This window comes from Myxocyprinus asiaticus, chromosome 5 (assembly GCF_019703515.2).
Source record: "Myxocyprinus asiaticus isolate MX2 ecotype Aquarium Trade chromosome 5, UBuf_Myxa_2, whole genome shotgun sequence".
NCBI classification, from domain to species: domain Eukaryota; kingdom Metazoa; phylum Chordata; class Actinopteri; order Cypriniformes; family Catostomidae; genus Myxocyprinus; species Myxocyprinus asiaticus.
In genome coordinates, this window is record NC_059348.1 from 1,416,164 (window position 1) to 1,441,681 (window position 25,518).

The 25,518-nt window shown below is 40.8% G+C and overlaps 1 protein-coding gene across 4 annotated transcripts in view; it reads left to right on the forward strand.

Moving 5' to 3' along the window:
- Window positions 1-10,438, forward strand: part of LOC127440859 (gastrula zinc finger protein XlCGF49.1-like) — a 61,090-nt gene extending 50,652 nt beyond the window's left edge. For all 4 annotated transcript variants that reach the window (XM_051697871.1, XM_051697872.1, XM_051697870.1 and 1 more), the window contains one exon: window positions 7,859-10,438. In XM_051697871.1, the coding sequence (XP_051553831.1) occupies window positions 7,859-8,763 (905 nt within the window). In that variant the 3' untranslated portion in view covers window positions 8,764-10,438. The remainder of the gene's footprint in view (window positions 1-7,858) is intronic.
- Window positions 10,439-25,518: the final 15,080 nt, after the last annotated feature.

Here is a 25,518-nt window from a genome sequence, read left to right on the forward strand (position 1 = left end):
AAAATACCTCTAAATGACATTCACTGAATTAAAGGGAAAAAATACTTTTTATTAAATTTAATTCAGTAAAGAAATTCACTGCAAAAAAAGTCCTGTTGTTATCAAGTGTTTTTGTCTTGTTTTTAAAATTGTCTAAAAATCCTTAAAACAAGATACATTTACTTGAGAAGCAGCATATAAGATATTTAGACTTGCTTTAAGAGAATGGATCTTAAATATAAGTGTATTTTGTATATGTGTATTTTTTTCATGTGGTTATACTATATGTGGTTTACCATATAAAATATACTATAAAAAATGTATCTTTTTTTTTTAATGATTTTTGGATTTTTTAAATATTTGTATTTTTAATATTATATTCAACATCCTCAGAGAACAATTTTTTATTCTGCAGTATAGCTGCTAAAGTAAATGTATGTTGTTTTAAAGGAGTTTTAGATATTTATATTGGAAAACAAGCCAAGACAAAAATAAATAAAAATAAAAAACATAATTTGTTGCAGTGTATAATGGGGCGAAGACTACCCTCTCTCACCTTTCTGTTCACTTCAATACATCTTTAACTCACAAACAAACTTTCTCTTATTAATAAAGCTGTGTATTGCCAGTTTTCTTCACGATAAGAAATGCACAGTGACACATGTAATATGATTCAATAAGTCGCGAGCCATCATGTTATAATCTAGTTGCAGCAAGCAACGGAGTTTGTAGTTATTTAGGTGATCTGCTTTATCATGTTTTTTCTAATGCCTGTTAGAAAAGTATCAACATTTGCAGAGCAATACTTCAGGCAGAATATTCCACCAGTCACAAACTTCAGAAAATTGTGCATCATGCATTAGAATGAGAACACAACTATTTCTGGGATTAAAAGATACAAGAACGAAATCAATGTAGAACAGTGTATCTCAAAAGGAGGACAATGTAGCCCCCCATGTGCTACTTAAAGAAATAGTTCACTCATAAATAAAAATTCTCATTATCATTTACTCACCCTCATGCCATCCCAAATATGTATGACTTTCTTCAGCAGAATACAAATTAAGATTTTTGGAAGAATATTTCAGCTCTGTAGGTCCATAGAGTGCAAGTGAATGCATGCCAAAATTTTGATGTTCCAAAAAGCACATAAAGGCAGCACAAAAGTAATCCATAAAACTCCAGTGGTTTAATCCATGACTTCAGAAGAGATATGAGAGGTGTGGGTGAGAAAAAGACCAATATTTAAGTCCATTTTTGCTAGAAATTCTTCTTTCGGTCCAGTAGATGACGATATGCATGAAGAATGTGAATCAACAAAATCAAAAGAAGAAAGTGAAAGTTAAACTGGAGATTGATTGAGCAGGGAGGAGAATTTATAGTAAAAACTGACTTAAATATTGATCTGTTTCTCACGCAACCTATCGAATCTCTTCTGAAGACATGGATTTAACCACTGGAGTCACATGGATTAGCCTACTTTTATGCTGATTTGTGGAGCTTCAAAATTTTGGCACCCATTCATTTGTATTGTATGGACCAAAAGAGCTGAGATATTCTTCCTAAAATCTTAATTTGTATTCTGCTGAAGACAGAAAGTCATACACATCCGGGTTGGCATAAGGGTGACTAAATGAGAAGAGGATTGTCATTTTTGTGTGAATTATTCCTTTGAAGCCCGATGTGGCCCCTGTTCCAAACAACTGCTCTACCGCCTCTATTGTGCTGACATGACGTGCCAATTGACCCTGCTTTTTTAGTGTTTTTTTTTTTTTTTTTGCATTCCTTGCATTGTTTTGAACATGTTTTATGCACAACAGTAACTCAGTCGGCATTAAGGGAAATTTAGACCCTACACACAAACTGATTTTAATGTAATCGTTTCATACATTATGATATTGAAAATAACTTTCTTTTTTCATACATTTCTGTAATCATGTCACCCTTTTATTTGTATTTTTTCCATCAGATTCATGTAATGTTTACAGTATCATAGAGAAGTGATGTATTTGAAAAGTGGTCAATCACAAACACCTATAAAATACCTATATTTTTTATTCTTTCTGGCAAACAGCTATAAAAGGGAATGTGAATTATGGTATGTGTGCAGCATTTTTAAACTGCAGCGTACAGTTTTTATTAGAATGGGGTAGCTTTTGCAACTCAATACTCACTACTCATGAGTACTTTTAAATGAGCTACCCTTTTACTTGAGTAGTCTTTAGTACAGGTACTTTTACTCTACTCAAACTACATTTTTTAAGAAGTAACAATACTTTTACTTGAGTATTATTTTTCAGTACTCTTTCCACCCCTGGATGCAACATAACCAAAATTAGATGCCTGTCTGACACTTGTACATTGTTGACACGTCTTTAGAAAAACCCTTATATTAAATCTATCTCGGACAGATTGACGAATTCAGTTGTGAATTGGATTGCTGTGGACTGTAGAACGATGATAGAATTATGTTCAATAATATGGAAATAAACAATATTTTGCCTTCTAAAGCAATTTTTTACATTGTCTTATCAATGCTTTACTCGTCTGCCACAATAATATAATGCTGAATTATTTTTATAATATATTATATTTATAATTATTTGAATATAACAGTTTATAATAAATAAATAATATATTTCTTAACAAATACTAATTTATTAGCATAACTGTGATTTAATTAAATTTATGTTATATCATGTAATTAATATTTGATAAAGAATTGTAATTGATTGACAGCCCTAATATATGAAATGCAAATAAGTTTATGAATGTTATTGGGACATTGTATAGTAAAAACATCAGAAAATATATTCCCTAGATGCAAAGGCACAAATACATCCTTTTCCTTTTTTTTTTACATCCATAAAATGATTCTCAAACTTTTTCAGTCCCCACATAGAAAAGAAGATATCATTCATATAATAATTAATCATGTTTCATTTAATAATTCCAGAGGTTTCAGGAACTTGTGTTTAGTCTTGTGTTTAGATGTTATTTATAGATTTTGATTTTCAGAATTTTAAGTTTAAGGTTATTTTAATATAACTCATTTTAAATTATTTAGCATCTGAGGCCCTGGTGGAGAATCACTGTCCTAAGGCCCTTTCCCACTATGTATATTTGCATCAAGTACATTTCTGACATGAAAATGTATAATAAAAACATCTTACATTTGGCATAGAAACACTAAATAGCTTGTATACAGTTGTGCTCAAAAGTTTGCACACCCTTGGAGAATTGGTAAAATATGTACCATTTTTAAAGAAAACATGAGTGAGCAGGCAAAACACATTTCTTTTATTTCTTATGGGATTCATATTCAACAGTAGGTTATAACAGAATGACAATCATAAAACAAAACATGGCAACAAAGAATAAAATGAAATGACCCCTGTTCAAAAGTCTGCATACCCTTAGTTCTTAACACTGTGTATTGCCCCCTTTAGCATCAATGACAGCGTGCAGTCTTTTGTAATAGTTGTCTATGAGGCCCCAAATTCTTGCAGGTGGTATAGCTGCCCATTCGTCTTGGCAAAATGCCTCCAGGTCATGCAAAGTCTTTGGTCGTCTTGCATGAACCGCACGTTTGATATCTCCCCAGAGTGGTTTGATGATATTAAGGTTAGGAGACTGTGATGGCCACTCCACAACCTTCACCTTTTTCTGCTGTAACCACTGGAGGGTCAACTTGGCCTTGTGCTTAGGGTCATTGTCATCCTGGAAAGTCCAAGAGCGTTCCATGCGCAGCTTTCGTGCAGAAGAATGCAAATTTTCTGCCAGTATTTTCTGATAACATGCTGCATTCATCTTGCCATCAATTTTCACAAGATTTCCCCATGCCTTTAGAGCTCACACACCCCCAAAACATCAGTGAGCCACCACCATGCTTCACAGTGGGGATGGTATTCTATTCACTATAGGCCTTGTTGACCCCTCTCCAAACATAGCGCTTATGGTTGTGAGCATAAAGCTCTATTTTGGTCTCGTCACTCCAAATTACAGTGCGCCAGAAGCTGTGAGGCGTGTCAAGATGTTGTCGGACATATTGTAACCGGGCTTTTTTATGCCATTGTCACAGCAAAGGCTTCTTTCTGGCAACTCGACCATGCAGCTCATTTTTGTTCAAGTATCGTCGTATTGTGCTGCTTGAAACAACCACACCGTCTTTTTCCAGAGCAGCCTGTATTTCTCCTGAGTTTACCTGTGGGTTTTTCTTTGTATCCCGAACAATTCTTCTGGCAGTTGTGGCTGAAATCTTTCTTGGTCTACCTGACCTTGGCTTGGTATCAAGAGATCCCCGAATTTTCCACTCCTTAATAAGTGATTGAACAGTACTGACTGGCATTTTCAAGGCTTTGGATATCTTTTTATATCCTTTTCCATCTTTATAAAGTTCCATTACCTTGTTATGCAGGTCTTTTGACAGTTCTTTTCTGTTCCCCATGGCTTAGTATCTAGCCTGCTCAGTGCATCCACATGAGAGCTAACAAACTCATTGACTATTTATACACAGACACTAATTGCAATTTAAAAAGCCACAGGTGTGGGAAATTAACCTTTAATTGCCATATAAACCTGTGTGTGTCACCTTGTGTGTCTGTGACAAGGCCAAACATTCAAGGGTATGTAAACTTTTGATCAGGGCCATTTGGGTGGTTTCTGTTATCATTATGATTTTAAAAGGAGCCAAACAACTATGTGATGATAAATGGCTTCATATGATCACTATCCTTTTTTGCATGATCAGTCATATTTTCAAAATCAATGCCAAAATTTCACAATTTCTGCCAGGGTATGCAAATTTTTGAGCACAACTGTATGTAATTGTAAAAAACTACTCGATTCCTTTTCTATGTTGTTGTTGTTCTTTTTTTCATGAAAATGTTTAAATAAAAAGATAAAAATAAATGTAATAAAAAAAAAAAACATTATATATATGTTTTTAAAATTTTTTTTTTAATATATATATAAAAAAATCCAATGTTTCAACCAGACTTTTGCACCAGTTTTTTTTTCTTTGCCTGGCGATGAAATGCCCTGACCAATAAAATATGTGCGTTAGATCACATGTCAGAAGACACTGCAGTTACTAAAACCAGCTTATCTGGTGGCAGTAAAGCACAAAAAGCTGTTTTGACCACTGACATTAAACGCTGAAGGAACTCAAGGAAAAAATCCTGAACCAGCAGTGAAGATGTGTATTTTATTTGCATCAAATGCCTTAACATATTTTCTCATATGGGTTCTCTTAACATGTACACTGGCAAGAAAAAGTATGTGAACCCTTTGGAAATACCTGCATTTTTTCACAAGTCTGTCTTCAAATCTGGTATGATCTTCATGTAAGTTACAATAATGAACAAACACATTTGTTTTAACTAATAACACACAAATTATTGCATTATTCTTGCACATATTTAATACATCGTTCAAACATTCACAGTGTTGGTTGGAAAAAGTAAGTGGACCCTTGGATTTAATAATTGGTCGATCCTCATTTGGCAGCAATAACCTCAACTAAGCGTTTCCGGTAGCTGCGTATTAGACCTGCACCAGAAGGAATTTTGGACCATTCTTCCTTACAGAACTGCTTCAGCACAACCACATTCTTAGGATGTCTGGTGTGAATGGCTCTCTTGAGGTCATTCCATAGCATCTCAATTGGGTTAAGGTCTGGGCTCTGACTGGGACATTCCAAAAGGTGGATTTTCTTTTTTGAAGTCATTCTGTAGTGGATTTACTTCATAAATGTTTAGAGTCATTGTCCTGTTGCAATACCCAGCTTCTACTGGGCTTCAGCTGGCACACAGCCACCCTAATATTATCCTGTAGGATATCTTGATAAACTTGAGAATTGTTCCCTTGATGATGGCAAGCAGTCCAGGCCCCGAAACAGCAAAGCAGTCCCAAATCATGATGATGTTTTTATTTTGGTATGCGGTAAACTTTTTACGCCATACATAATGTTCTTCCCAAACAGTTCAACCTTAGTTTCACCAGTCCACAAAACATTTCCCCAGTAGCATTGTTGAGTGTCAAGATGGTGTTTGGCAAATTTCAGGCCTGCAGCAATGTTTTGGTTTGAAAGCAGCTGCTTCTTTTATGTCCTGTCATGGACACCATGCCCACACCTCTAATCTCATTTCTTTAAAGGGATAGTTCACCCAAAATGAAAATTCTTTCATTATTTACTCACCCTCATACCATCCCAGATGTGTATGACTTTCTTCAGCAGAACACATTTGAAGAAAAATAGAAAAATATCACATCTCAGTAGGTCCTTAAATTGCAAGTTGATGGTGATTTCTCTTTTGAAGCTCCTGTCGTGGACATTCTGAAATAAAAGACTCAAAAGCAGAGGACTGTCTTTCTGTAAGTTTAATTTCTTGCAAGAAATGTTTCACAGTCACCATTTGGAATGCTAAAGCTTCCTCTTGGTGAGCGAACCCAGAACCTTCTGTTAACTGGTTATTTATCAGTATCTGTGGAGTGCAGCCCCCACCTTCGCAAACTCCACCACACAGCTGTTCCTGCTTTCATCTCTGAGTTTTGGCTGTTAATTGTCTCAAGTCGTTAACCTTGCCCTGTTATCCCAGCATATTCTTCAACACAAACACAGAACATTAGTTCAAATAGAGGACAGCATATTTCAACAGAGGACAGCATTAAAAGCAATTAAGATAGAAGAATAAACTGTAAAATTAAAAGGCATATGTGGAATGAGGATAAATTCCTATAACACTCCAAAAATCACAGACAGGATAAATGTCATCCTTATGACTCCAGCGGTTAACTTAATGTCTTCTAAAGTGATACAATCACTTTTGGTGTGAAAAAGATAAATATTTAAGTACTTTTTAACTACAATCCAACACTTCTGGTAAGCTTCACAAGAAAGTGGAGATCACTCGTATGACTTATTCATGTTGCCATGTTACGGACGTAATCTTACGTTCTCCTCTCGGTTGAGACATCCAGAATAAGCACACAAATGCACCATTGTGAGTAAACAAACAAATACAGATCTAAACCAAAACCAACTAAGCTTCTGTACAGCGTTCCACCTACTCAGTGGTAAACAGTGGTGCTCTTCTGGGATTGTCGCACATGCATCGGTTCTAGCGTGTCTCACGTGCCAACACGATTACGTCACATGCGCTGCTGACCGAAAGCATGATTTAGAGTTAAACAAAAGTACTTAAATTGATATTTTTCTCACCACAATTTATCGTGTTGCTTTAGAAGAACTGCTGGATTTGTATCGATGGCATTTATGGTGTCTGTGGTTTTTGGAGCTTCAAAAAGTTAAATCTCTATGGACCTACTGAGCGAAGATATTTTTTCTGATTTTCTAATACACACCTGGGATATCATGAGGATGAGTAAATAATGAGAGAATTTTCATTTTGGGGTGAACTATCCCTTTAATTGGATGCCAGGTTTGCCAACTCCTGACTCTAATTAGCCTAAGGGTTCACATACTTTTTCCAACTTACACTGTGAATGTTTCATTGATGTACTCAGTATGTACAAGAACAGTACAATAATTTGTGTGTTATTAGTTAAAACAGATTGTGTTTGTTTGTTATAGTAACTTAGATGATCAAACCAGATTATAAGACAAATGTATACAGAAATGCAGGTAATTCTACAGAGTTCACATACTTTTACTTGCCACTGTATATCATTATTGCTGTGCTATCATTAACAAAAAAAATGTGTTGGTTCGGTGGGTGCTCCTGAGGTGTTGTATTGATTGATAGGAAGCCTGTCAAACATAAACATGAAATCACTTTGTGGTTTAAATTTGGGTTTACATTTCATGTTTATTGCTCTTGAATTGACTTGTTACAATTTTTTTTAATGTTACTTTTAGAGCTGGTGGAAGTGAAAGAGGAAAGTCAAGAACTCGTTGAAGTGGAGGGGGAACCTCATAATTCCACAACTGGAGAGAAATCTTTTTTTTTCTCAACTCAAAAAAGAGGGGGAAAAGGTAGTTTCTCCTGCACTGAGTGTGGAAAAACATTCACACAAAAAGGAAATCTTCAGAGGCATCTCATAAGTCACACTGGAGAAAAGCCTTTCATGTGTCCTCACTGTGGAAAGAGTTTCACACAAAAAGATCATCTGAAGATTCACATGCGAATTCACACTGGAGAGAAGCCGTTCACATGCCATCAGTGTGGGAAGAGTTTCACACATCAAGGAAACCTTAAGAGTCACATGAAAACTCATTCAGGAGAAAAATTACACCAGTGTTCTCAGTGTGGCAAGAGTTTCACACAAAAAGATCATCTGAAGATTCACACAAGAACTCACACCGGAGAGAGACCTTACACGTGCCATCAGTGTGGGAAGAGTTTCACACATCAAGGAAACCTATCAAGTCATATGAAAACTCATTCGGTAGAACAAATACACACCTGTTCTCAGTGTGGCAAGAGTTTCGCTGAGGCAACGTATCTCAAAAAACACCTGAAAATTCATACAAATGAGAGGCCCCATGTGTGTTCTTTGTGTGGCAAAAGTTATTCATGGCTCAGAAGTTTAAAAGAGCACCAGAAAACACATACTGGTGAGAAGCCTTACAAGTGTACACTTTGTGGTAAGAGATTTGCTCATTTAGGAACGCTGAAAACGCATGAGAGAGTTCACACCGGAGAGAAGCCGTACCCCTGCCTTTCATGTGAGAAGAGATTCACCACATCAAGTGCTGTAGTGGTTCATCAAAACATGCATTGTCCAAAGAGCAGGGATTTCAATCGTGGATCGCAGCTCTAGTAATAATATTGATTCTTGCTTTGATGGCATCGCCAAATGCTTTAGCTTACAGCTTGATTGGTTTATAACAACCTTTATTTGTCCACAACCATTAGTGGTTTATAACAAGTGTGTACAAATGTACCTGTAATTCACCCTTCACACCACCAGAGGTCCTCCTCGCGATTCTTGTTATCCTTTATAACAAGTATTCCTTTTATATTAAGGTTTTCCAAAAAGTTACTCAAGTAAATGTAACGGAGTAAATGTAGTGCGTTACTACCCACCTCTGTGCAACACAAACATATTGTCACCAGGACTTACACTCTAAAATGGGCTTTTTCGCCTTTTACAATGTAACAGGACATGATTCTTGGTTATATGTGAGAAAAATTAAGACAAACCTTTGATTCTTTCTGCTGATCTCAGACACTGTTTGTTTGAAGTGGCGCTTGTAAACTGCACATGCCGAGTGACCTTGTGAATAAACCACGTCCCACCTGATGGTACATCTGTAAAATGAGACCACCATCTAGTGGTAGCTGCTTTTATTACACAAAATTACGTGTGGATCGTACAAGGCAAAACCAGCGGAAAGAAGATCTCAAAATTCAAATGATTGAAACAGAAAACACACAAAAAGACATCAATGAATGCACACGTCACTTGATCCACAAATGGACATTCGATACTTAAGACCATTTTGTGTTTCATTTGGAACATCTTCATTTGGTTGCATACACAAACTGTGATTTATTTGTACAAAAGGGACCATACATATTCACAAATATGTCTTTATTTGTACAAATAGCTGCACATTCATTTAATAATAAATTACACAGACAAAAGTAAAAGGACATTTGTATAAGGCTAATAACACGCATTTGCGAATTTTCCCCAAATTGGTGGGTAGATGCGCCCACATTTATGGATGAATTTAGGACTTCTTTGGTAGCTGTTTGTGTGTGGTTCAGCCATGGTAAAAACAGCGAAACAAAAGTCTCAAAATTCTGAGAAATAAAACAGAATAGACACAAAAACATGTCAATGAATGCAAGTGTGTCACTTGATCCACAAATGCACATTCAATGTTTCACAACCATTTTGTGTTTAATTCGGAACGTTTTCCTTTGATTAGACACACAAACTGTGTTACATTTATACAAAAGGGAACATATGTATTCACAAATATGTCTCTATTTGTACAAATAGGTGCACATTTATTTAATTTGGAATCTCAAAGACACAAGTTGAAAGGCATTTGTGATAGTAAGGTGCATATATGACATTTATCGAATTGATGAATAAGTGTTTATGCATTTGTAAATAATTTCAATACTATATTCATCCCATAGTATTCACTTGTGATATTTATTATTGAAGCTTTATTACTCCTCTGTATAAGATGTTAATGATTTTAACTAACCTACGACTGTAGGAAACTGCACCTAGCCTAATCTTCATAAGAAAACAAATAAATGAAATAAACATTTTGGTATCCTGTCACCGGGTTGTATACAGTATGCATATCTTGTTAACTTTACTCTTTCACTGTATTCCCCCCTTTTTTCACTGAAAGTCAATGGTGCTGTTTGTGTCCTCCAACAAATGAGTTGTTTGTTCTGTTTGTTTATTAGAAAATGTCTTGCATCTGATGTGTGATTTCTCAGTTTTATTAAAGATTGTGGTATTTAAAGATTAAGGCTGTATTTCATGTTAGATGACTCAGTGGATAGGCCAGGTCTCCTAAAATCATAATGGGCACCTGCACATCACCAGTAATTTTACCACCTGCTCACCTTATTTTGTCATTAGATCAAGAGTTTTGCTTAGGAATTTTAATTTTTTTTTATCCCCTTTTCTCCCAATTTGGAATGCTCACTACTTAGTAGGTCCTCATGGTGGCACAGTTACTCACCTCAATCTGGGTGGCGGAGGACAAGTCACAGTTGCCTCCACTTCTGAGACTATCAGTCCACGCATCTTATCACGTGGCTCATTGTGCATGACACCACGGAGACTCACAGCATGTGGAGGCTCATGGTACTCTCCATGATCCACGCACAACTTACCACACGCCCCATTGAGAGCGAGAACCACTAATCACGACCACGAGGAGGTTACCCCATGTGACTCCCTCCCTACTTTTTAACTCTCTTCCGGTCAGCAGCAGTATACACATGACGTAATCGTGTTGGCATGTTCACACGAGAACTGATGCACGTGTGACACACCCAGAAGAGCAGCGCTGTTTACAATTGAGTAGAAGGAACGCTTTACAGAAGCTTAATTGGTTTTGGTTTAGATCTGTATTTGTATCTGTTTGTTACTCGCACGAGAGACAATGTGAACTCGGCACTCTCGTGAACTGCTGCTGACCGGAAGCGATGGTTTATAGTTAAAAAGTACTTAAATATTTATCTTTTTCACAAAAGATATATATTTTTCACTTTAGAAGACATTAATTTAACCGCTGGAGTCTTATGGATGAAGTTCATAGATCCATACCTTTCATTTGGTATTTATAATTATGAATTTGTTGCATTTTTAAACACTTTGTTTGGCAGTTTAACATTGTGACCTCTTGCTGAGGACAGGTTAAGTTACATGTGCTTCCAAGTTACATGTGCTAAGTTACATGTGCTTGATGGTTAGCGAGGCATGGCATGAAAGTGTAAGCGCAAGGCCATCGTCTGTGTTCCGCGACTGCAATCGGGTCCTTGAATTACGTACACTGCCTGGCCAAAAAAATAGCCACCATTTGGATATAAATAAGAAGATACTTAAGATCCTATGATTGGATCATTATTGCAGTGATTGATATGTTTCAGCTGGCAACAATTATTTTAACCCTTACAGATGCAGTGTGTAGCTTCTCATTTCATAAACAACCATGTCGGAAGACGTATCCCGTGGTTGTGGTAAAGATGTTAGTGTTTCAGAAGGGGCAAATTATTGGCCTGCATCAAGCAAATAAAACAACTAAGGAGATTGCTGAAATTACTGCAGTTGGGTTAAGAACTGTCCGACGCATTATTAAAACCTGAAAGGATAGTGGTGAACCGTCGGCTTCATGGAAGAAATGTGGTCGCAACAAATCTTGAATGATCATAATCGGAGATCACTAAAATGCTTGGTGAAGTCATGTCTTACAAAATCAACAGTAGAACTCACGGCTATGCTTAATAGTGAAAGTAAGAGCATTTCCACAAGTACAATGCGACGAGAACTTACAGGATTGGGACTAAACAGTTGTGTGGCCACAAGAAAGCCACTTGTTGTACAATACCCCATAATGACAACGTGAAATAAGTTATTTTGAAATCATGCAAATCTATTAAAAATAAAAAACGAAAAAAATCACATGTACATAAGTATACACAGCCTTTGCCATGACACTCAAAATTGAGCTCAGGTGCATCCTGTTTCCACTGATCATCCTTGAGATGTTTCTACAACTTGATTGGAGTCCACCACCAGCATTGAAGGTCCCAATGAGCACAGTGGCCTCCATCATCCGTAAATGGAAGAAGTTTGGAACCACCAGGTTAGCTAGGTAGCTTCCTAGAGCTGGCCGCCCGGCCAAACTGAGCAATCAGGGGAGAAGGGCCTTAGTCAGGGAGGTGACCAAGAACCTGAACAGGTCCACCTGTGCCTCGCCGAATCGACTCCAAATCAGCCGGACCACCTTGGGGTGGAGCCTTCACTCTCCCCTGATTGTCACCTGCCGCGACAGCGCGTCCGCTGTGCGATTGAGTTCACTGAGGATATGAGTGGCCCACAGCGACTTGAGCCGCTGCTGTCTCCAGAGGAGGAGATGGCGGGCGAGTTGCAACATGCGGGGCGAGCGTAAACCGCCTTGGCGTCTGGACCAACACCGTCCGGACCAACACATGCTTTTCCCTGGATCAACGTCCAAAGCCTCCGCAGGGCTAGCAATACCGCGAGCAACTCGAGGCAGTTGGTGTGCCAACGCAGACGAGGGCCTGTCCAGGAACCTGCGGCTGCATGCCCATTGCAAACAGCGCTCCAGCCCGACTTGGAGGCATCTGTCGTGATGACGACTTGCCTGGAGACCTGCTCTAGGGGAACCCCTGCCCGTAGAAATGCCAGGTCCATCCAAGGGCTGAACAAGCGAAGCAGATCGGCGTGATAGCCACGCGATGCATGCCGTGGCACCATGCCCATCTCGGGACTCGAGTCTGAAGCCAGTGCTGAAGTGGTCTCATATGCATCAACCCGAGGGGCATGGCCGCTGCCGAGGATGCCATATGCCCCAGGAGCCTCTGAAATTGTTTCAGTGGGACCGCTGTTCTCCCCCTGAATGCTTTCAGGCAATTCAGCACCGACTGAGCACCCTCATTCATGAGATGAGTGGTCATAGCGACAGAGTCCAACTCCATCCCAAGAAATGAGATGCTCTGCACCGGGGTGAGCTTGCTCTTTTCCCAGTTGACCTGAATTCCCAATCGGCTGATGTGGCTGAGCACCAGGTCCCTGTGTGCACACAACAGGTCTCAAGAGTGAGCTAGGATCAGCCAGTTATTGAGATAGTTGAGGATGCAGATGCCCACTTCCCTTAGCGGGGCAAGGGCTGCTTCTGCGACCTTCTTGAAGATGCGAGGTGACAGGGACAGACTGAAAGGGAGGACCTTGGGCTGGTATGCCCGACCTTCGAAGGCAAACCCTTGGAATGGTCTGTGATGAGGTAGGATCGAGATATGAAAGTACACATCTTTCAGGTCTACCGCCGCGAACTAATCTCGGTGCCGGACGCACGATAATATGTTCTTCTGTGTGAGCATCCTGAATGGAAGCCTGTACAGGGACTGATTCAGTGCCCACAGGTCCAAGATCGGTCGCCTTTCTTGAGCATGATGAAGTAGGGCCTGTAGAAGCCACCCTTCATCTCGGCTGGAGGGACAGGCTCTATCGCATCCTTCTGCAGAAGAACCGTGACTTCCGCAAGTAGGGCAGCGGCGTCCTCACCACCTACCGAGGTGAAACAGACGCCGCCAAACCTGGGTGGGCGCCTGGCAAACTGAATCGTGTAGCCGAGTCGGATTGTCCTGGCCATCGCGACGGGTTAAGGGCACCAAGGGGCCAACCGCTGTTGACGTGCCCACAGAACGGGTCTCGCAGTGGAGCAGGACGGGGAGTGCTACGTCGGGGGGCCTTGTGTCCTGATCTCACTGTATAGGGAGAGACAGGGAGGAGGCTGAGCGTCCTCGTAACCAGACACAACTACCTGTGTGTGGGTGTGTGTGTGTCGCTGCCGGGTACGTGGAGGCAGGAACCCACACCTGCAACGCCCTGGCTGTGAATGCTCGGTGCACGGCGTAACAACGACGGCCGAAGGCATCGAGTGTACGACCCAGAGAGTGAGGAAAGCACTCTTTTTTTGAAAATGTGGGTACGAAAATGCGGTCGAACTCAAAAAAGGGAACCAAGGATTCTCCATCCGGCCCTCCACCGGAGTCTGTCCACCACCTCCAAATGTGGCGCAAGTCTCCTCACCTCCGGGTCGTCTATCTCAGGGGCGCTTAGAAGCCTTCCTAGGGTTCTTGCTCGTGGACCGTGAGACGGTGGCGTTAACTTCCTGTGGGGAGCTCTACGGCATGGCTGAGCCATTGGAGGATCACCGTGGCGACAGGCAGATGGGGTGCGCGATCTTGAACCATGCCGGGAAAAGATGTGCTGAATGGCCTTGGTCTGCTGCTTTACCGTCAAAAAGTGCTGCACGAAGTCTGCGACGGTGTCACAGAAAAGGCCAGCCTGGGAAATGGGGGCGTCAAGGAAGTGAACCTTGTTGGCATCCCTCATCTCAACCAGGTTGAGCCAAAGGTGGTGCTCCTGGACCACCAACGTGCACATCGCCTGCCCGAGAGCCCACGCTGTGACTGTAGGGCGAGGTCAGATGCCGAGCGCAGCTCCTGCATTACTCCCAGTTCAGGACCACCCTGAATCGGCAACACTGCTATCGAGATCTCTTCCTCCTCCTGAGCACCGAATGAGAGGTCAAACCCACTCTGAGGTGGGCCGCCTGACTCATCCCAGAACTCAACCTGGGCGCACGAGCGTTCTGGGGAATGGGAGGTCCGTGGGGATTCACCTGGCGGAGTTACTTCCATTGAAGTCCCCCAATCGCCCCCAGCGCTAACTGTCGCTGTCTTGTGCCTGTAGGCAGAAGAACTGGGGCGGGAAGCGGCTGGAGTGGCTTTCCCTCTGAGGAAGGAAAGCCGCGATCGCAATGTACGAGCATTAACCATCCACGAATGCTGTCTCAGTGTGTCTAGATCCCAGACACGCAAGGCAGCGATTGCGACCGTCAGAAGCGGAGAGATAACGACCGCAACCAGGAACTGCACATAACCGGAAAGGCATCTTTAAAAAGACGCTTTCCGTCAGTGCCCACTCTTTTAGGGAATATATACTTGTGGAAGAAATATACTTTTTTAGTGTTCAACACATGCTGTTGAAGCACCCAGGGGCGTTCTCTGCACTTATCTGTGCAAGTGGGGGAGAAACCACTGTGATGCTCCATGAAATCCAACAGCCATGGAGGTCGCTTGCTTTCTACAGAGGCGAATGGATTGGCAGTGGAATACATCAACACCGCTCGGCTCCGAACAAAAAGTCTGAATGAGTGGTTGCACACCAGCTCCTTTTATACCCGTATGTCTGGGGGAGTGGCATGCAAATTCCACTCGGCAATTTTCATTGGCCTTTTCTCAAACATCAGAGGTGTTTGGGGCTCCCAAGGGCGACCCCTAGTGTCACTACATTGACACAATGTCAAGTGAGTGACAGATAGGGAATTATGAAACTAAAACAAAAATAAAACAATGAAGACTTCCAAGACATTTCAAAATTCTTCTCTACACAAAGTAAGACAGAAATGTCAGAATTGTTTTTTGTGGCCAAACTCTCACAGAGGTGACTTGTCTTGTGTTGTTGCCTGTTGCATGCATCGTGTGGTGTTTGCCTCGCGATGTACGCTCAGGCTTTGTCTAGGTGATGCTGAGTGTTGGAGTGTACGCTGGCATGTCTGACTGCCGGTGCTCCCCGGCTTGATCCTTTTAAACTTTTAGATTAGTTCTGGTCTGGTCTTTGTTCAGTTTCACGTGGCATTTATAATATATTTCTGAGCAACTCTATTTGGATGATCATCTGCTAGTTGCGGAGAGCGCCTGAACTACCTGCCTGCTTTCATCCACTAAAACTCCAGCTTACCTCAGGTGAGGTTCGGCACTCGCTTGCTTGTGTTTGGACTCGTGGTGGCCTAGGATCGACTGCTCTCGGCTGGATGATCAGCTGCTAGTCTCGGGGAGCACCTGAACGACCTGCCGCCTGCCTGCCTGCCTGCCTTTCATCCACTAAAACATCGGCTTACCTCAGGAGAGGCTCGGCACTCGCTGCCTTGTGTTTGGATGGACTGGACTGGACTTGCCGTGGCCTGGGATCAATTGCTCTCGGCTGGCAGCTGTACTGCTGCGTGCTTGTTTGCGGGTGTGTTGGCACACATGGACATTAAGGACATTAAGACCATTAAGACAAAGACTTAGTTGTGGTGGTGTTACAAAGGATGAAGTCCCTTCTGCTCACTGCTCTGGTATGTTACAGCTGTATTAATGCTCTTAGCCCTCTCTACCTTGCTTCTTCGGCTCTTGGATATTATATTTGTCTAGTTATGGCTCTCCTCTATTCACCTCTGGATTTGCATAATCTGAACTCTTCATATCGTCTTCCCGTGGACATATATAATCACTGTGCTTCCTTGGAAATTCTACGCCATCCTCGATATGTCCACCGAGGATCTCGGTGTAGTTTCTGTAAAGGCGCACAGTTCGCTTCCTTGGTTAGCGATTACATTCCAGTAATTTCATCCCGTCATTCCTCTTCAAAGTCGAGTGCAGATTTACGGTCTGTAAATCCGTTAAATCTCTGTTCAATTAAATTTTCATCTCCAAATGTTGAAAAAGCTGAGCCGCTGATGGTGAGGATGGCCTTGATAAATGCGAGGTCACTATCTAACAAATCATTCATTTTAAATGACTTTTTCATCATGAATTCGCTTGAATTTTTATTTGTGACTGAAACATGGCTGAAACTGGATGAATTATCATCTCTTGGTGAACTTTTTCTTAGCACTCCAAGACTTTCTGGTCATGGTGGGGGTGTTGCTACTGTTCTTAAAAACAATTTTAAAAAACAAAAAATTACATACTGATGTGTATTCCAGTTTTGAGGTACAGATAATGAGAATCGACATAGGGCATCCTGTATTATGTGCACTGGTTTATAGGCCTCCGAAATTTAACAAGGACTTCATTCAGCAATTCTTCGAGTTCCTCTGTAATATTGTGTCTCGCTGTGATAGACTGTTGATTCTAGGAGACTTTAATATTCACCTTTGCTGTCCGTCTAAACCTTTGGTGAAAGAGTTATTTTTTTTTTTTTTTTATTAACAATTTTTATTGATTCCATGCTGCAAATCAAATAGACAGAAAATGCAGAATCAAACCACATGAAATCACAACTTTTCCCCCCGAACGTTAACCCCCCATCCAACCTGACACAAACAAGCACCCCAGTGGTCAAAAGCCAACTGAAAAAGACACATATATAGACAATAAAACAGCAGAAAATGTTTAGAAACATAAAAAAAAAAAAAAAAAAAACACTAGTCTCTCTCTACTGCCCCTTCCCGCGAGCCTTCCAAAAAGGCTTAATAGCTGCCCCATTTCCTGATGTACAAATCCAGGTTGCCTAGCCTTCTACATGCCATCTCCTCAAATGCCGCTACCCTGCCCATCTCGGTAGACCACTCATGAAATGAGGGCGCATCAGTTGACTTCCATCCCCTGAGAATTACCTGTCTGCCAATCATCACGCTGGTTAGGACCCAGCTTTTTATATATTTATCATCTATATTCAGGACCGCCCCATCACCCAAAATACACAGTCTGGGGCAAAACGAAAATTGAGTGTCCACTACATCACACACAAAGCTCTGAACCCTCAACCAAAACTCCTGGATCCCAACACATCCCCAAAAAACATGGGCTATGTCCCCGTCTTCTGATTGGCATCGCCAGCAGGTGGGAGTGTCTTTAAGACCAAACCAATACAATCTAGAGGGGGTCTAATAAAATCGATGCAAAATCTTAAATTGCTTCAGACACACCCTTTCATCTCTAGATGCAGACTTGATGTTTTCTAGGATCCTAGCCTACACCCCCTCCCCCAATGTCAAGTTTAGATCTTTCTCCCATAATCTTTTGAGAGAATTAAAAGTTCCATCCCCCAGACTCTGAATTAGCAGGGAGTAATACACTGATGCCTCATGACCCTTCCCAAAAGCAGCAATCACCACTTCCAGAGTATCCGCCGCTTTAGGGGGGTGTGTGCCACTCCCAAAAATAGTGCAGAGTAGGTGGCGAAGCTGTAAATACTTATAAAACTGAGTTCTGGGAATCCCAAAATGTTGAACCAAATTTTCAAAAGGTCTCAATACTCCACCCTCATATAGGTCACCGAGTGCATTAACCCCCTCACAATCCAATCTGTCCAACAGAAAGGGGACTTATTAATACATAGTTTAGGGTTCAGCCATATGCTCAAATCTACATTTAAATAAATATCTGAATTTAACTCTCTGGACACTTTTGTGCATACCGAGTTCAAGTGCAAGATAACGGGATGTAACTTAGCTTCTCCGATTAATTTGATAGAAAGGCTCTGCAGTGGCGAAATAGGGGCAAGAACTTCCTGTTCTATACAGAACCAGGGAGGGGCTCTTTCAGGTGGAAGCGACCAATGAGCCAAATGTCTGAGACCGAATGCATAATAATAAAATAAAATCTTTGGTAGGCCTAGCCCACCTTTGTCAATCGGCCTATGTAACTTATTGAAATGTAATTTGGGATGCTTACCCTTCCAAATGAAGGGCTTTGCTATGCTATCAAATTGCTTGAAATAAGAGAGGGGGACATCTACAGGGAGAGACTGCAGTAAGTAATTGAATTTTGGAATACAGTTCATTTTAATAACATTAACCTTCCCAATTATAGATAAATGTAAAGAAGCCCACCTGCCCACATCGCTCGAAAACCGTTTTATTAAGGGGTCAAAATGAACTCTAACTAAATCACACAAATTTGCTGGAAATAAAATACCCAAATACTTAATGCCCTGTTTGGGCCACTGGAAAGCACCCAGCTGGAAAGCCGTTTCTGGGCAGAATGCTGTCAGAGCCAAAGCTTCGGATTTAGACCAACTGACTCTATATCCTGAAAACTTAGAAAAGGAATTAATAATTCTGTGGAGGCAAGGCATAGATCTACTGGGGTCAGAGATAAATAATAAAATATCATCTGTGTAAAGCAAGCGTTTATGCGCCATACCTCCCGCCACCACCCCTGGAAAATTATCCTCCTTTCTTATCGCGGTTGCTAATGGTTCCAGGGCAAGACAGAACAATAATAGGGGAAGAGGGTAACCCTGCCGGGTGCCCCTATCCAGAGTAAAATAATCTGAAATTAGTCATTTGTTTGTACCGCCGCTACTGGGTGTCTATAAAGTAACTTAATCCATCCAATAAACTTACTCCCAAACCTGTATATTTCCAAAACCTTAAAAAGATAATCCCATTCTACCATATCAAATGCCTTTTCGGCGTCAAGTGAGATGGCAGCGACTGGAGATTGTTCATTAGCTACTGACATCATGATATTGATGAGACGCCTAATGTTATCAGAAGAGCTGCGGCCCCGAATAAACCCCACCTGATCTATATGTATAAGAGATGTCATAACTTAATCGATTAGCCAGAATTTTTGACAACATTTTTACATCTAACTGGATCAGGGAAATTGGACGATAACTTTTACTGTCGCTTGGATCTTTGTCCTTTTTAAGAATCAGACTGATCCAGGCTTGTGTCATGGTTGGCGGAAGCTTTCCATTCTTCAGTGATTCAGTATAAACTTCTAGCAAAAGTGAAGCCAGTTCTGTAACATAAGATTTGAAAAACTCAGCAGCAAAGCTGTCAGGCCCCGGAGCCTTGCCTGTAGGTAAGGCCTTAATAACCTCGCCAAGCTCCTCCAAGGTTATCTCAGAATCAAGATAATTCTTTTGCTCAGTCGTCAGTTAAGGGATATCTAATGGTTCCACAAAGTTTCTAATATCTTCATCAGTAGACGAAGACGTGGAACATAGAGATCAAAGTAGAATTCTTTAAAAGCATTATTAATATCAATGGCCGAGGTAAATATTTCACCACCAGCAGATTTCACTGAGGGAATGGTAGAAAAAGACTGTCTTGCCCTGAATAGCCAAAACTTCACTTTCCACGACAAAATAATATTATATCTGTATTTCAATCGAGTCAATTCTCTGAGGCCATCGGATGACAAACGGCACTTCAGCTCTGCTTCGGCATTTTTAATATTTCCTTCCAACTCCACGAGTTCTTGTGCTTTGGATTTTTTGATGAATGAGGCATACTGTATGATCCGGCCCCTAAGAACCGCCTTAAGTGCCTCCCAATCCACGCCCACAGTGGATACTGAGGACCAATTGGTCTCCATATAAACATTGATTTCAATCTTTAACATTTGTTGGAATTCAGGATTTTGCAAAAGGGACACATTAAGGTGCCAACTATATGAGACTAAGATATTTCCAATTGAGCAATCCACAACAGATGAAATGAGGGACTTGGATATAAAAAAGAAAATCTATTCTAGAATAAATCTTATGGACTGATGAAAAAAATTTATAGTCTCTGCCAGATGGGTACAAAAGTCTCCAAATATCTGTAAGACCCAGATTTGTACACATCCTGTGAAGCGTCAATGTTGATCTAGGAGGTTTACACACTTTTGCTTCACTATGATCAAGGACTGAGTCCATCAAAAGACTGAAGTCTCCTCCCAATATTATATCATGAGGGGTGCCAGAGGTTTGCAACATCCCTTCAAGATCTATAAAAAAGCCCTGATCATCAGCGTTAGGTGCATAAATATTAGCCAAAATCAACCTTTGTCCCTGAATTTCTGCTAAAACAATAATGACTCTTCCTAATTTATCTTTAATCTGTTTGAGACATTTGAATTGTAGATGTTTATTTACCAATATAATGACTCCCTTACTCTTACTTGAGCCAGCACTAAAGAAAACATGCCCACCCCATATCTTCCCAAATTGTTCAGCTTCCTGTGGGGAGAGATGTGTTTCTTGAAGAAACACTATATCATATTTCTTACATTTAAGAAAAGTAATAACCTTCCTTCTTTTTATGGGGTGCCCCAACCCATTCACATTCCGTGTGGAGAGAAATAGTACACTGTTAATAGTACACATATTAACAACTGACGTATTGATATAATCAAAAAAAAAAAAAAAACTGTGTCAAAAACATAATTATACAGAGCACATTCCCCATTAGTGAAACAATCAAACCCCGAACTTCCCCCTGAACAAAACAAACAGAAAAAAGAAAAACGTGCGCATTAACCCCATGCATGAAAGCGCCAATCGGCAACAATCCCTTTAAATTCAAAAGGTCCACGAACGCCCACGAGCCCCCACGACAACTTTGCGATCGGATTGCTCAATTTTGCCTCACAAATTTGTGAAGCAAAATTTCATAACAGAAAATACTTTGTAAAATAACCCCCAGCCAAAAGAATGAACACAAAGAACATGTAGATTAATTCACAGAACTGTTTTAAAGGTGTGATCCTCCACAAAAAAATTTCAGCTGATATAAATCCATTCAATTTCACAGATAGATAAACGAATGTTCAGTGAGCCAGCTGTTATGAGTTCAGCAGATGACGTAATCATTCCAATGTCCCGTAAAAATACTCAACAAAACAAACTACAGCCAGCAGGAGCAATAAGCACGAAGAACGAACAGATTAATCCACAGCTGTTCCAAAGGAGTGTTATTCAATAGAACAAGCTCCAGCCGCTAGGCGGAACTAATACAAAAAGAAACAAAACTGGCATCCCAGTTCCCCGGATGGTCGAGTCACTTCACTCGGAGGCCGCATAAAAGTATATACCATGACTTACTCAATCTGTCAACTTTATAAAAGACATCCTTTGTGTGAGCATGTAGATATTTTGTGATCATCCGTAGTGCCCACTCTCAAACTGGCCGGGAACTTCAATGCAAAAGTTTCTTTAAGGAAAAGTGTTATTCACAAAACAAATTCCAGCCGCTCGGTGGAGCCAACGCAAAAGAAAAAAGAAACCAAAATGAAGCCCAGCTTCATCAAAAGCCAGAGTAAGTATTAGCGAGTCGACCCACTCACATGAGAAACACCCAGTAGTTTACTCACCCATTGATTCTATAAAAGACATTGCCTGATTGGGACATGTAAATACTTTGCGACCGTCCTTCGTTTCTATTCTCAATTTGGCCGGAAACAACAAAAGTGATCTTTCGCTGATGTAAGAGTTTCTTACATTCCTTGAACCGATTACATTTCTCTCTTGTCGAATTCGCAAAGTCCAGGAATAAGAAAATATTATGGTTCTTCCAAGAAAGCTTCCCTTTGCTCCTCGCCTGGCGCAACACAAGATCTTTATCGGAGGATCTCAGAAATTTGGCCAGGATTGATCGGGGCCTGTCTCCCTCAGCAAATCTGTGAGCTGGGACTCTGTGAGCTCACTCGATTTCCAGTTTATGGCCTGTTATGTCGAGCAGACTCAGGAAGAGCTCATCTAGGAATTTCACCATATCTCTGCCCTCCTCATGCTCAGGAATTCCAACAATTCGAACGTTATTCCTGCAGCTTCTATTCTCAAGATCTTCAAGCTTTTTAAGGAGGTGTTCCAAATCAATTTTGGTCGTGGACGGATTAGCGGTTAATTCCCTCTCCGAAGATTCCAGACAATCGATTCATCTCTCAACATCAGTCACTCTTGTAACTAACTCAGAGAATTTTATTTCCATCGCCATAATTGATCGACGTATTACAGCGAGTTCCTCCAAATCAGCAAGAAACTTTGTCAGCGTCACCGACATGTTGGACAACTGACGCTGGATCTCCTCTCCTGTCGCGCCATCCAAATCGAGTCCCCGGTCTGTAGGCCTGTCGGGGCATTCATCCTGAACATGTAAGTGTCTTTTAATGTCTCCAGAGCCTGAGGATTTTTACTTCTTTGCCATGTTTTGCCTCAAAGAGCAAATGTGTAACTGGGTGTATCAAATTTCACCAGATTATAACATGAGAATAATAAAAAATTTAGCAAAGTGTGGAGAGCTCGTCGCTCACACGTCTGCTTCTTGCATGGTGTGAAAGAGTTTTTATGCCGCGTTGAATCTTTAAATCTGTCACAATTAGTTTTTAGTCCTACTTATACTTTGGGCCACACATTGGATCTGGTGTTGTCACATGGTTTTCCTGTAACAAATCTGAGAGTGATTGATGCTGCTATTTCAGACCATTTGCCAATTTTGTTTGAATCTGTCTGTGTTTCTCCCACCTACTTTTGCTCTCAGTTTGTAAGTTATTCTCATTTCATTCAACTTTCCACTACCAGTTTATTTTCAGAGTACTTTCAAGCTAACAGTGCAGATGCTTATTTGACAAATTAAACACTGAAGAAATGGTGTTTAAATCCTGCTCCGTTTCTATAGACTCTGTTGCTCCCCTTAAGCCCAGGAAAGCTTAGGGAAAAGGCAATGCTCAGCCTTGGTTAAATGATAACACCTGCTCTCTTAGACAAGAGTGTCATAAGGCAGAGTGAAAATGGAAAAGAGACAAACTTCAAGTCTCGTATGAATGTTTAACTAGTTAGCAAAAGTCAGTAAAAGAGGCTAAGTCTAAATTAATCTCCAAACTCATCATTGAAATTTCTAACCTACCGAGAATGCTGTTTAAGACAATTGATTCAGTGCTAAATCCCTTACCAGCCCCTTCTCTTGTTCCATCTAGGGAAACCTGTGAGAACTTTAAAATTTTTTTTGATAATAAAGTCTTGGAGATCAAGGCTTCCACTAAGCCATCAACATATGATCCCCCTTTGATTTGTTCACCAACAGATTCACTAACTTGTTTTCATGCAGTTACCTCTGCTCAGCTAGCTGATATTGTTTCAAAGGCTAAATGCTCCAACTGTGAGTCCGATGTCATTTCAACTTGTCTTTTCAAGGAAGTGTTTGTAACCTTGCCCAGCTGTAACAGCCATTATTAACAGTTCTCTAGCAAATGGAGTTGTACCTGTTAGTTTTAAACATGCTGTGTTTTACACACTGCTTAAGAAACCCCATCTTGACCCATCTATCCTAGCAATTTCAAAATTCCAAAATGCTGTAGCAAGACTTCTTGCCGGAACAAAAAAGAGGGATCACATTTCTCCCATTTTAGCAACTTTACATTGGCTTCCTGTAAAGTTTAGAATCGATTTTAAAATTGCTGTTTTTGTGTACAAGGCTTTATCTGGTGTCGCACCAAAATACATTAGTGATCTTCTGATTCCTCACTCTCCCCAAAGAGCACTTAGGTCTAGTAATCAGCTTCTCTTAACCGTCCCACGTTGTCGCTGTAAATCTAAGGGTGGTCGGGCCTTCTCTGCTGCAGCACTAAACTTTGGAACAGCCTGCCCATAAATGTGAGGTTTGCTCCTTCACTAGCCAGTTTTAAATCAGCTCTTAAATATATTAATTCCCTCTGGATAATATTGTAGCATAAAACTTGGGTGGATATGGAAATGAAGAGGAAGAGGAAACTGAACATTCCTGATTCAAGAACAATACTTTATTATCCACAATTTAAAAAACAGTCTTAACATTCAAAAAGCCAGGCCCCAGCTAAACCAAACACCCCAGAATTCTCAGTCATGGGAACCCCCCCGAAAATAAAAACACCTCTTTTCAACCCCAGCATAACAGAACATAAAACATACCCCTATTTACTAAATTTCTTCCTAAACACACCTTATTTAACACTTAACAGCTTACTTTAACTAAAACATTCCAGCCCTACGCTGAGCATCCTGGGAAATGGAAATCCCCTGCACAAATTCAACCACACACCACACATTACATCACAATATCTTTCAGGGAGTAGGAACATCTTCTGATACCATTCCATAAAAAAATCACTTACAGCACCTTTAATGCCAGGTGCAAATTAGGCCATTTTCTACAGGCTAATCACAACTGTAGCTGAGTTACCGTAGACTTTGTCAGTTTGAACCAGTCTGGCCATTCTCTGTTTCTCATCAACAAGGCATTTCCATCCACAGAACTGCCGCTCACTGGATGTTTTTTGTTTTTGGCACCATTCAGAGTAAATTCTAGAGACTGTTGTGCATGAAAATCCCAGGAGATCAGCAGTTACAGAAATACTCAAACCTGCCCTTCTGACACCAACAATCATTCCACGCTCCAAATCAGTGAGATCACATTTTTCCCCATTCTTAGGGTTGATGTGAACATTACCTGAAGCTCCTGACCCGTATCTGAATGATTTATGAACTGCACTGCTGCCACATGATTGGCTGATTAGATAATTGCATGGATGATTGTTGGTGCCAGACAGCCTGGTTTGAGTATTTCTGTAACTGCTGATCTCCTGGGATTTTCACACACAACAGTCTCTAGAATTTACTCCAAATGGTGCCAAAAACAAAAAACATCCAGTGAGCAGCAGTTCTGTGGACGGAAATGCCTTGTTTATGAGAGAGGTCAACAGAGAATGGCCAGACTGGTTCGAACTGACAAAGTCTACGGTAACAGATAACCACTCTGTACAG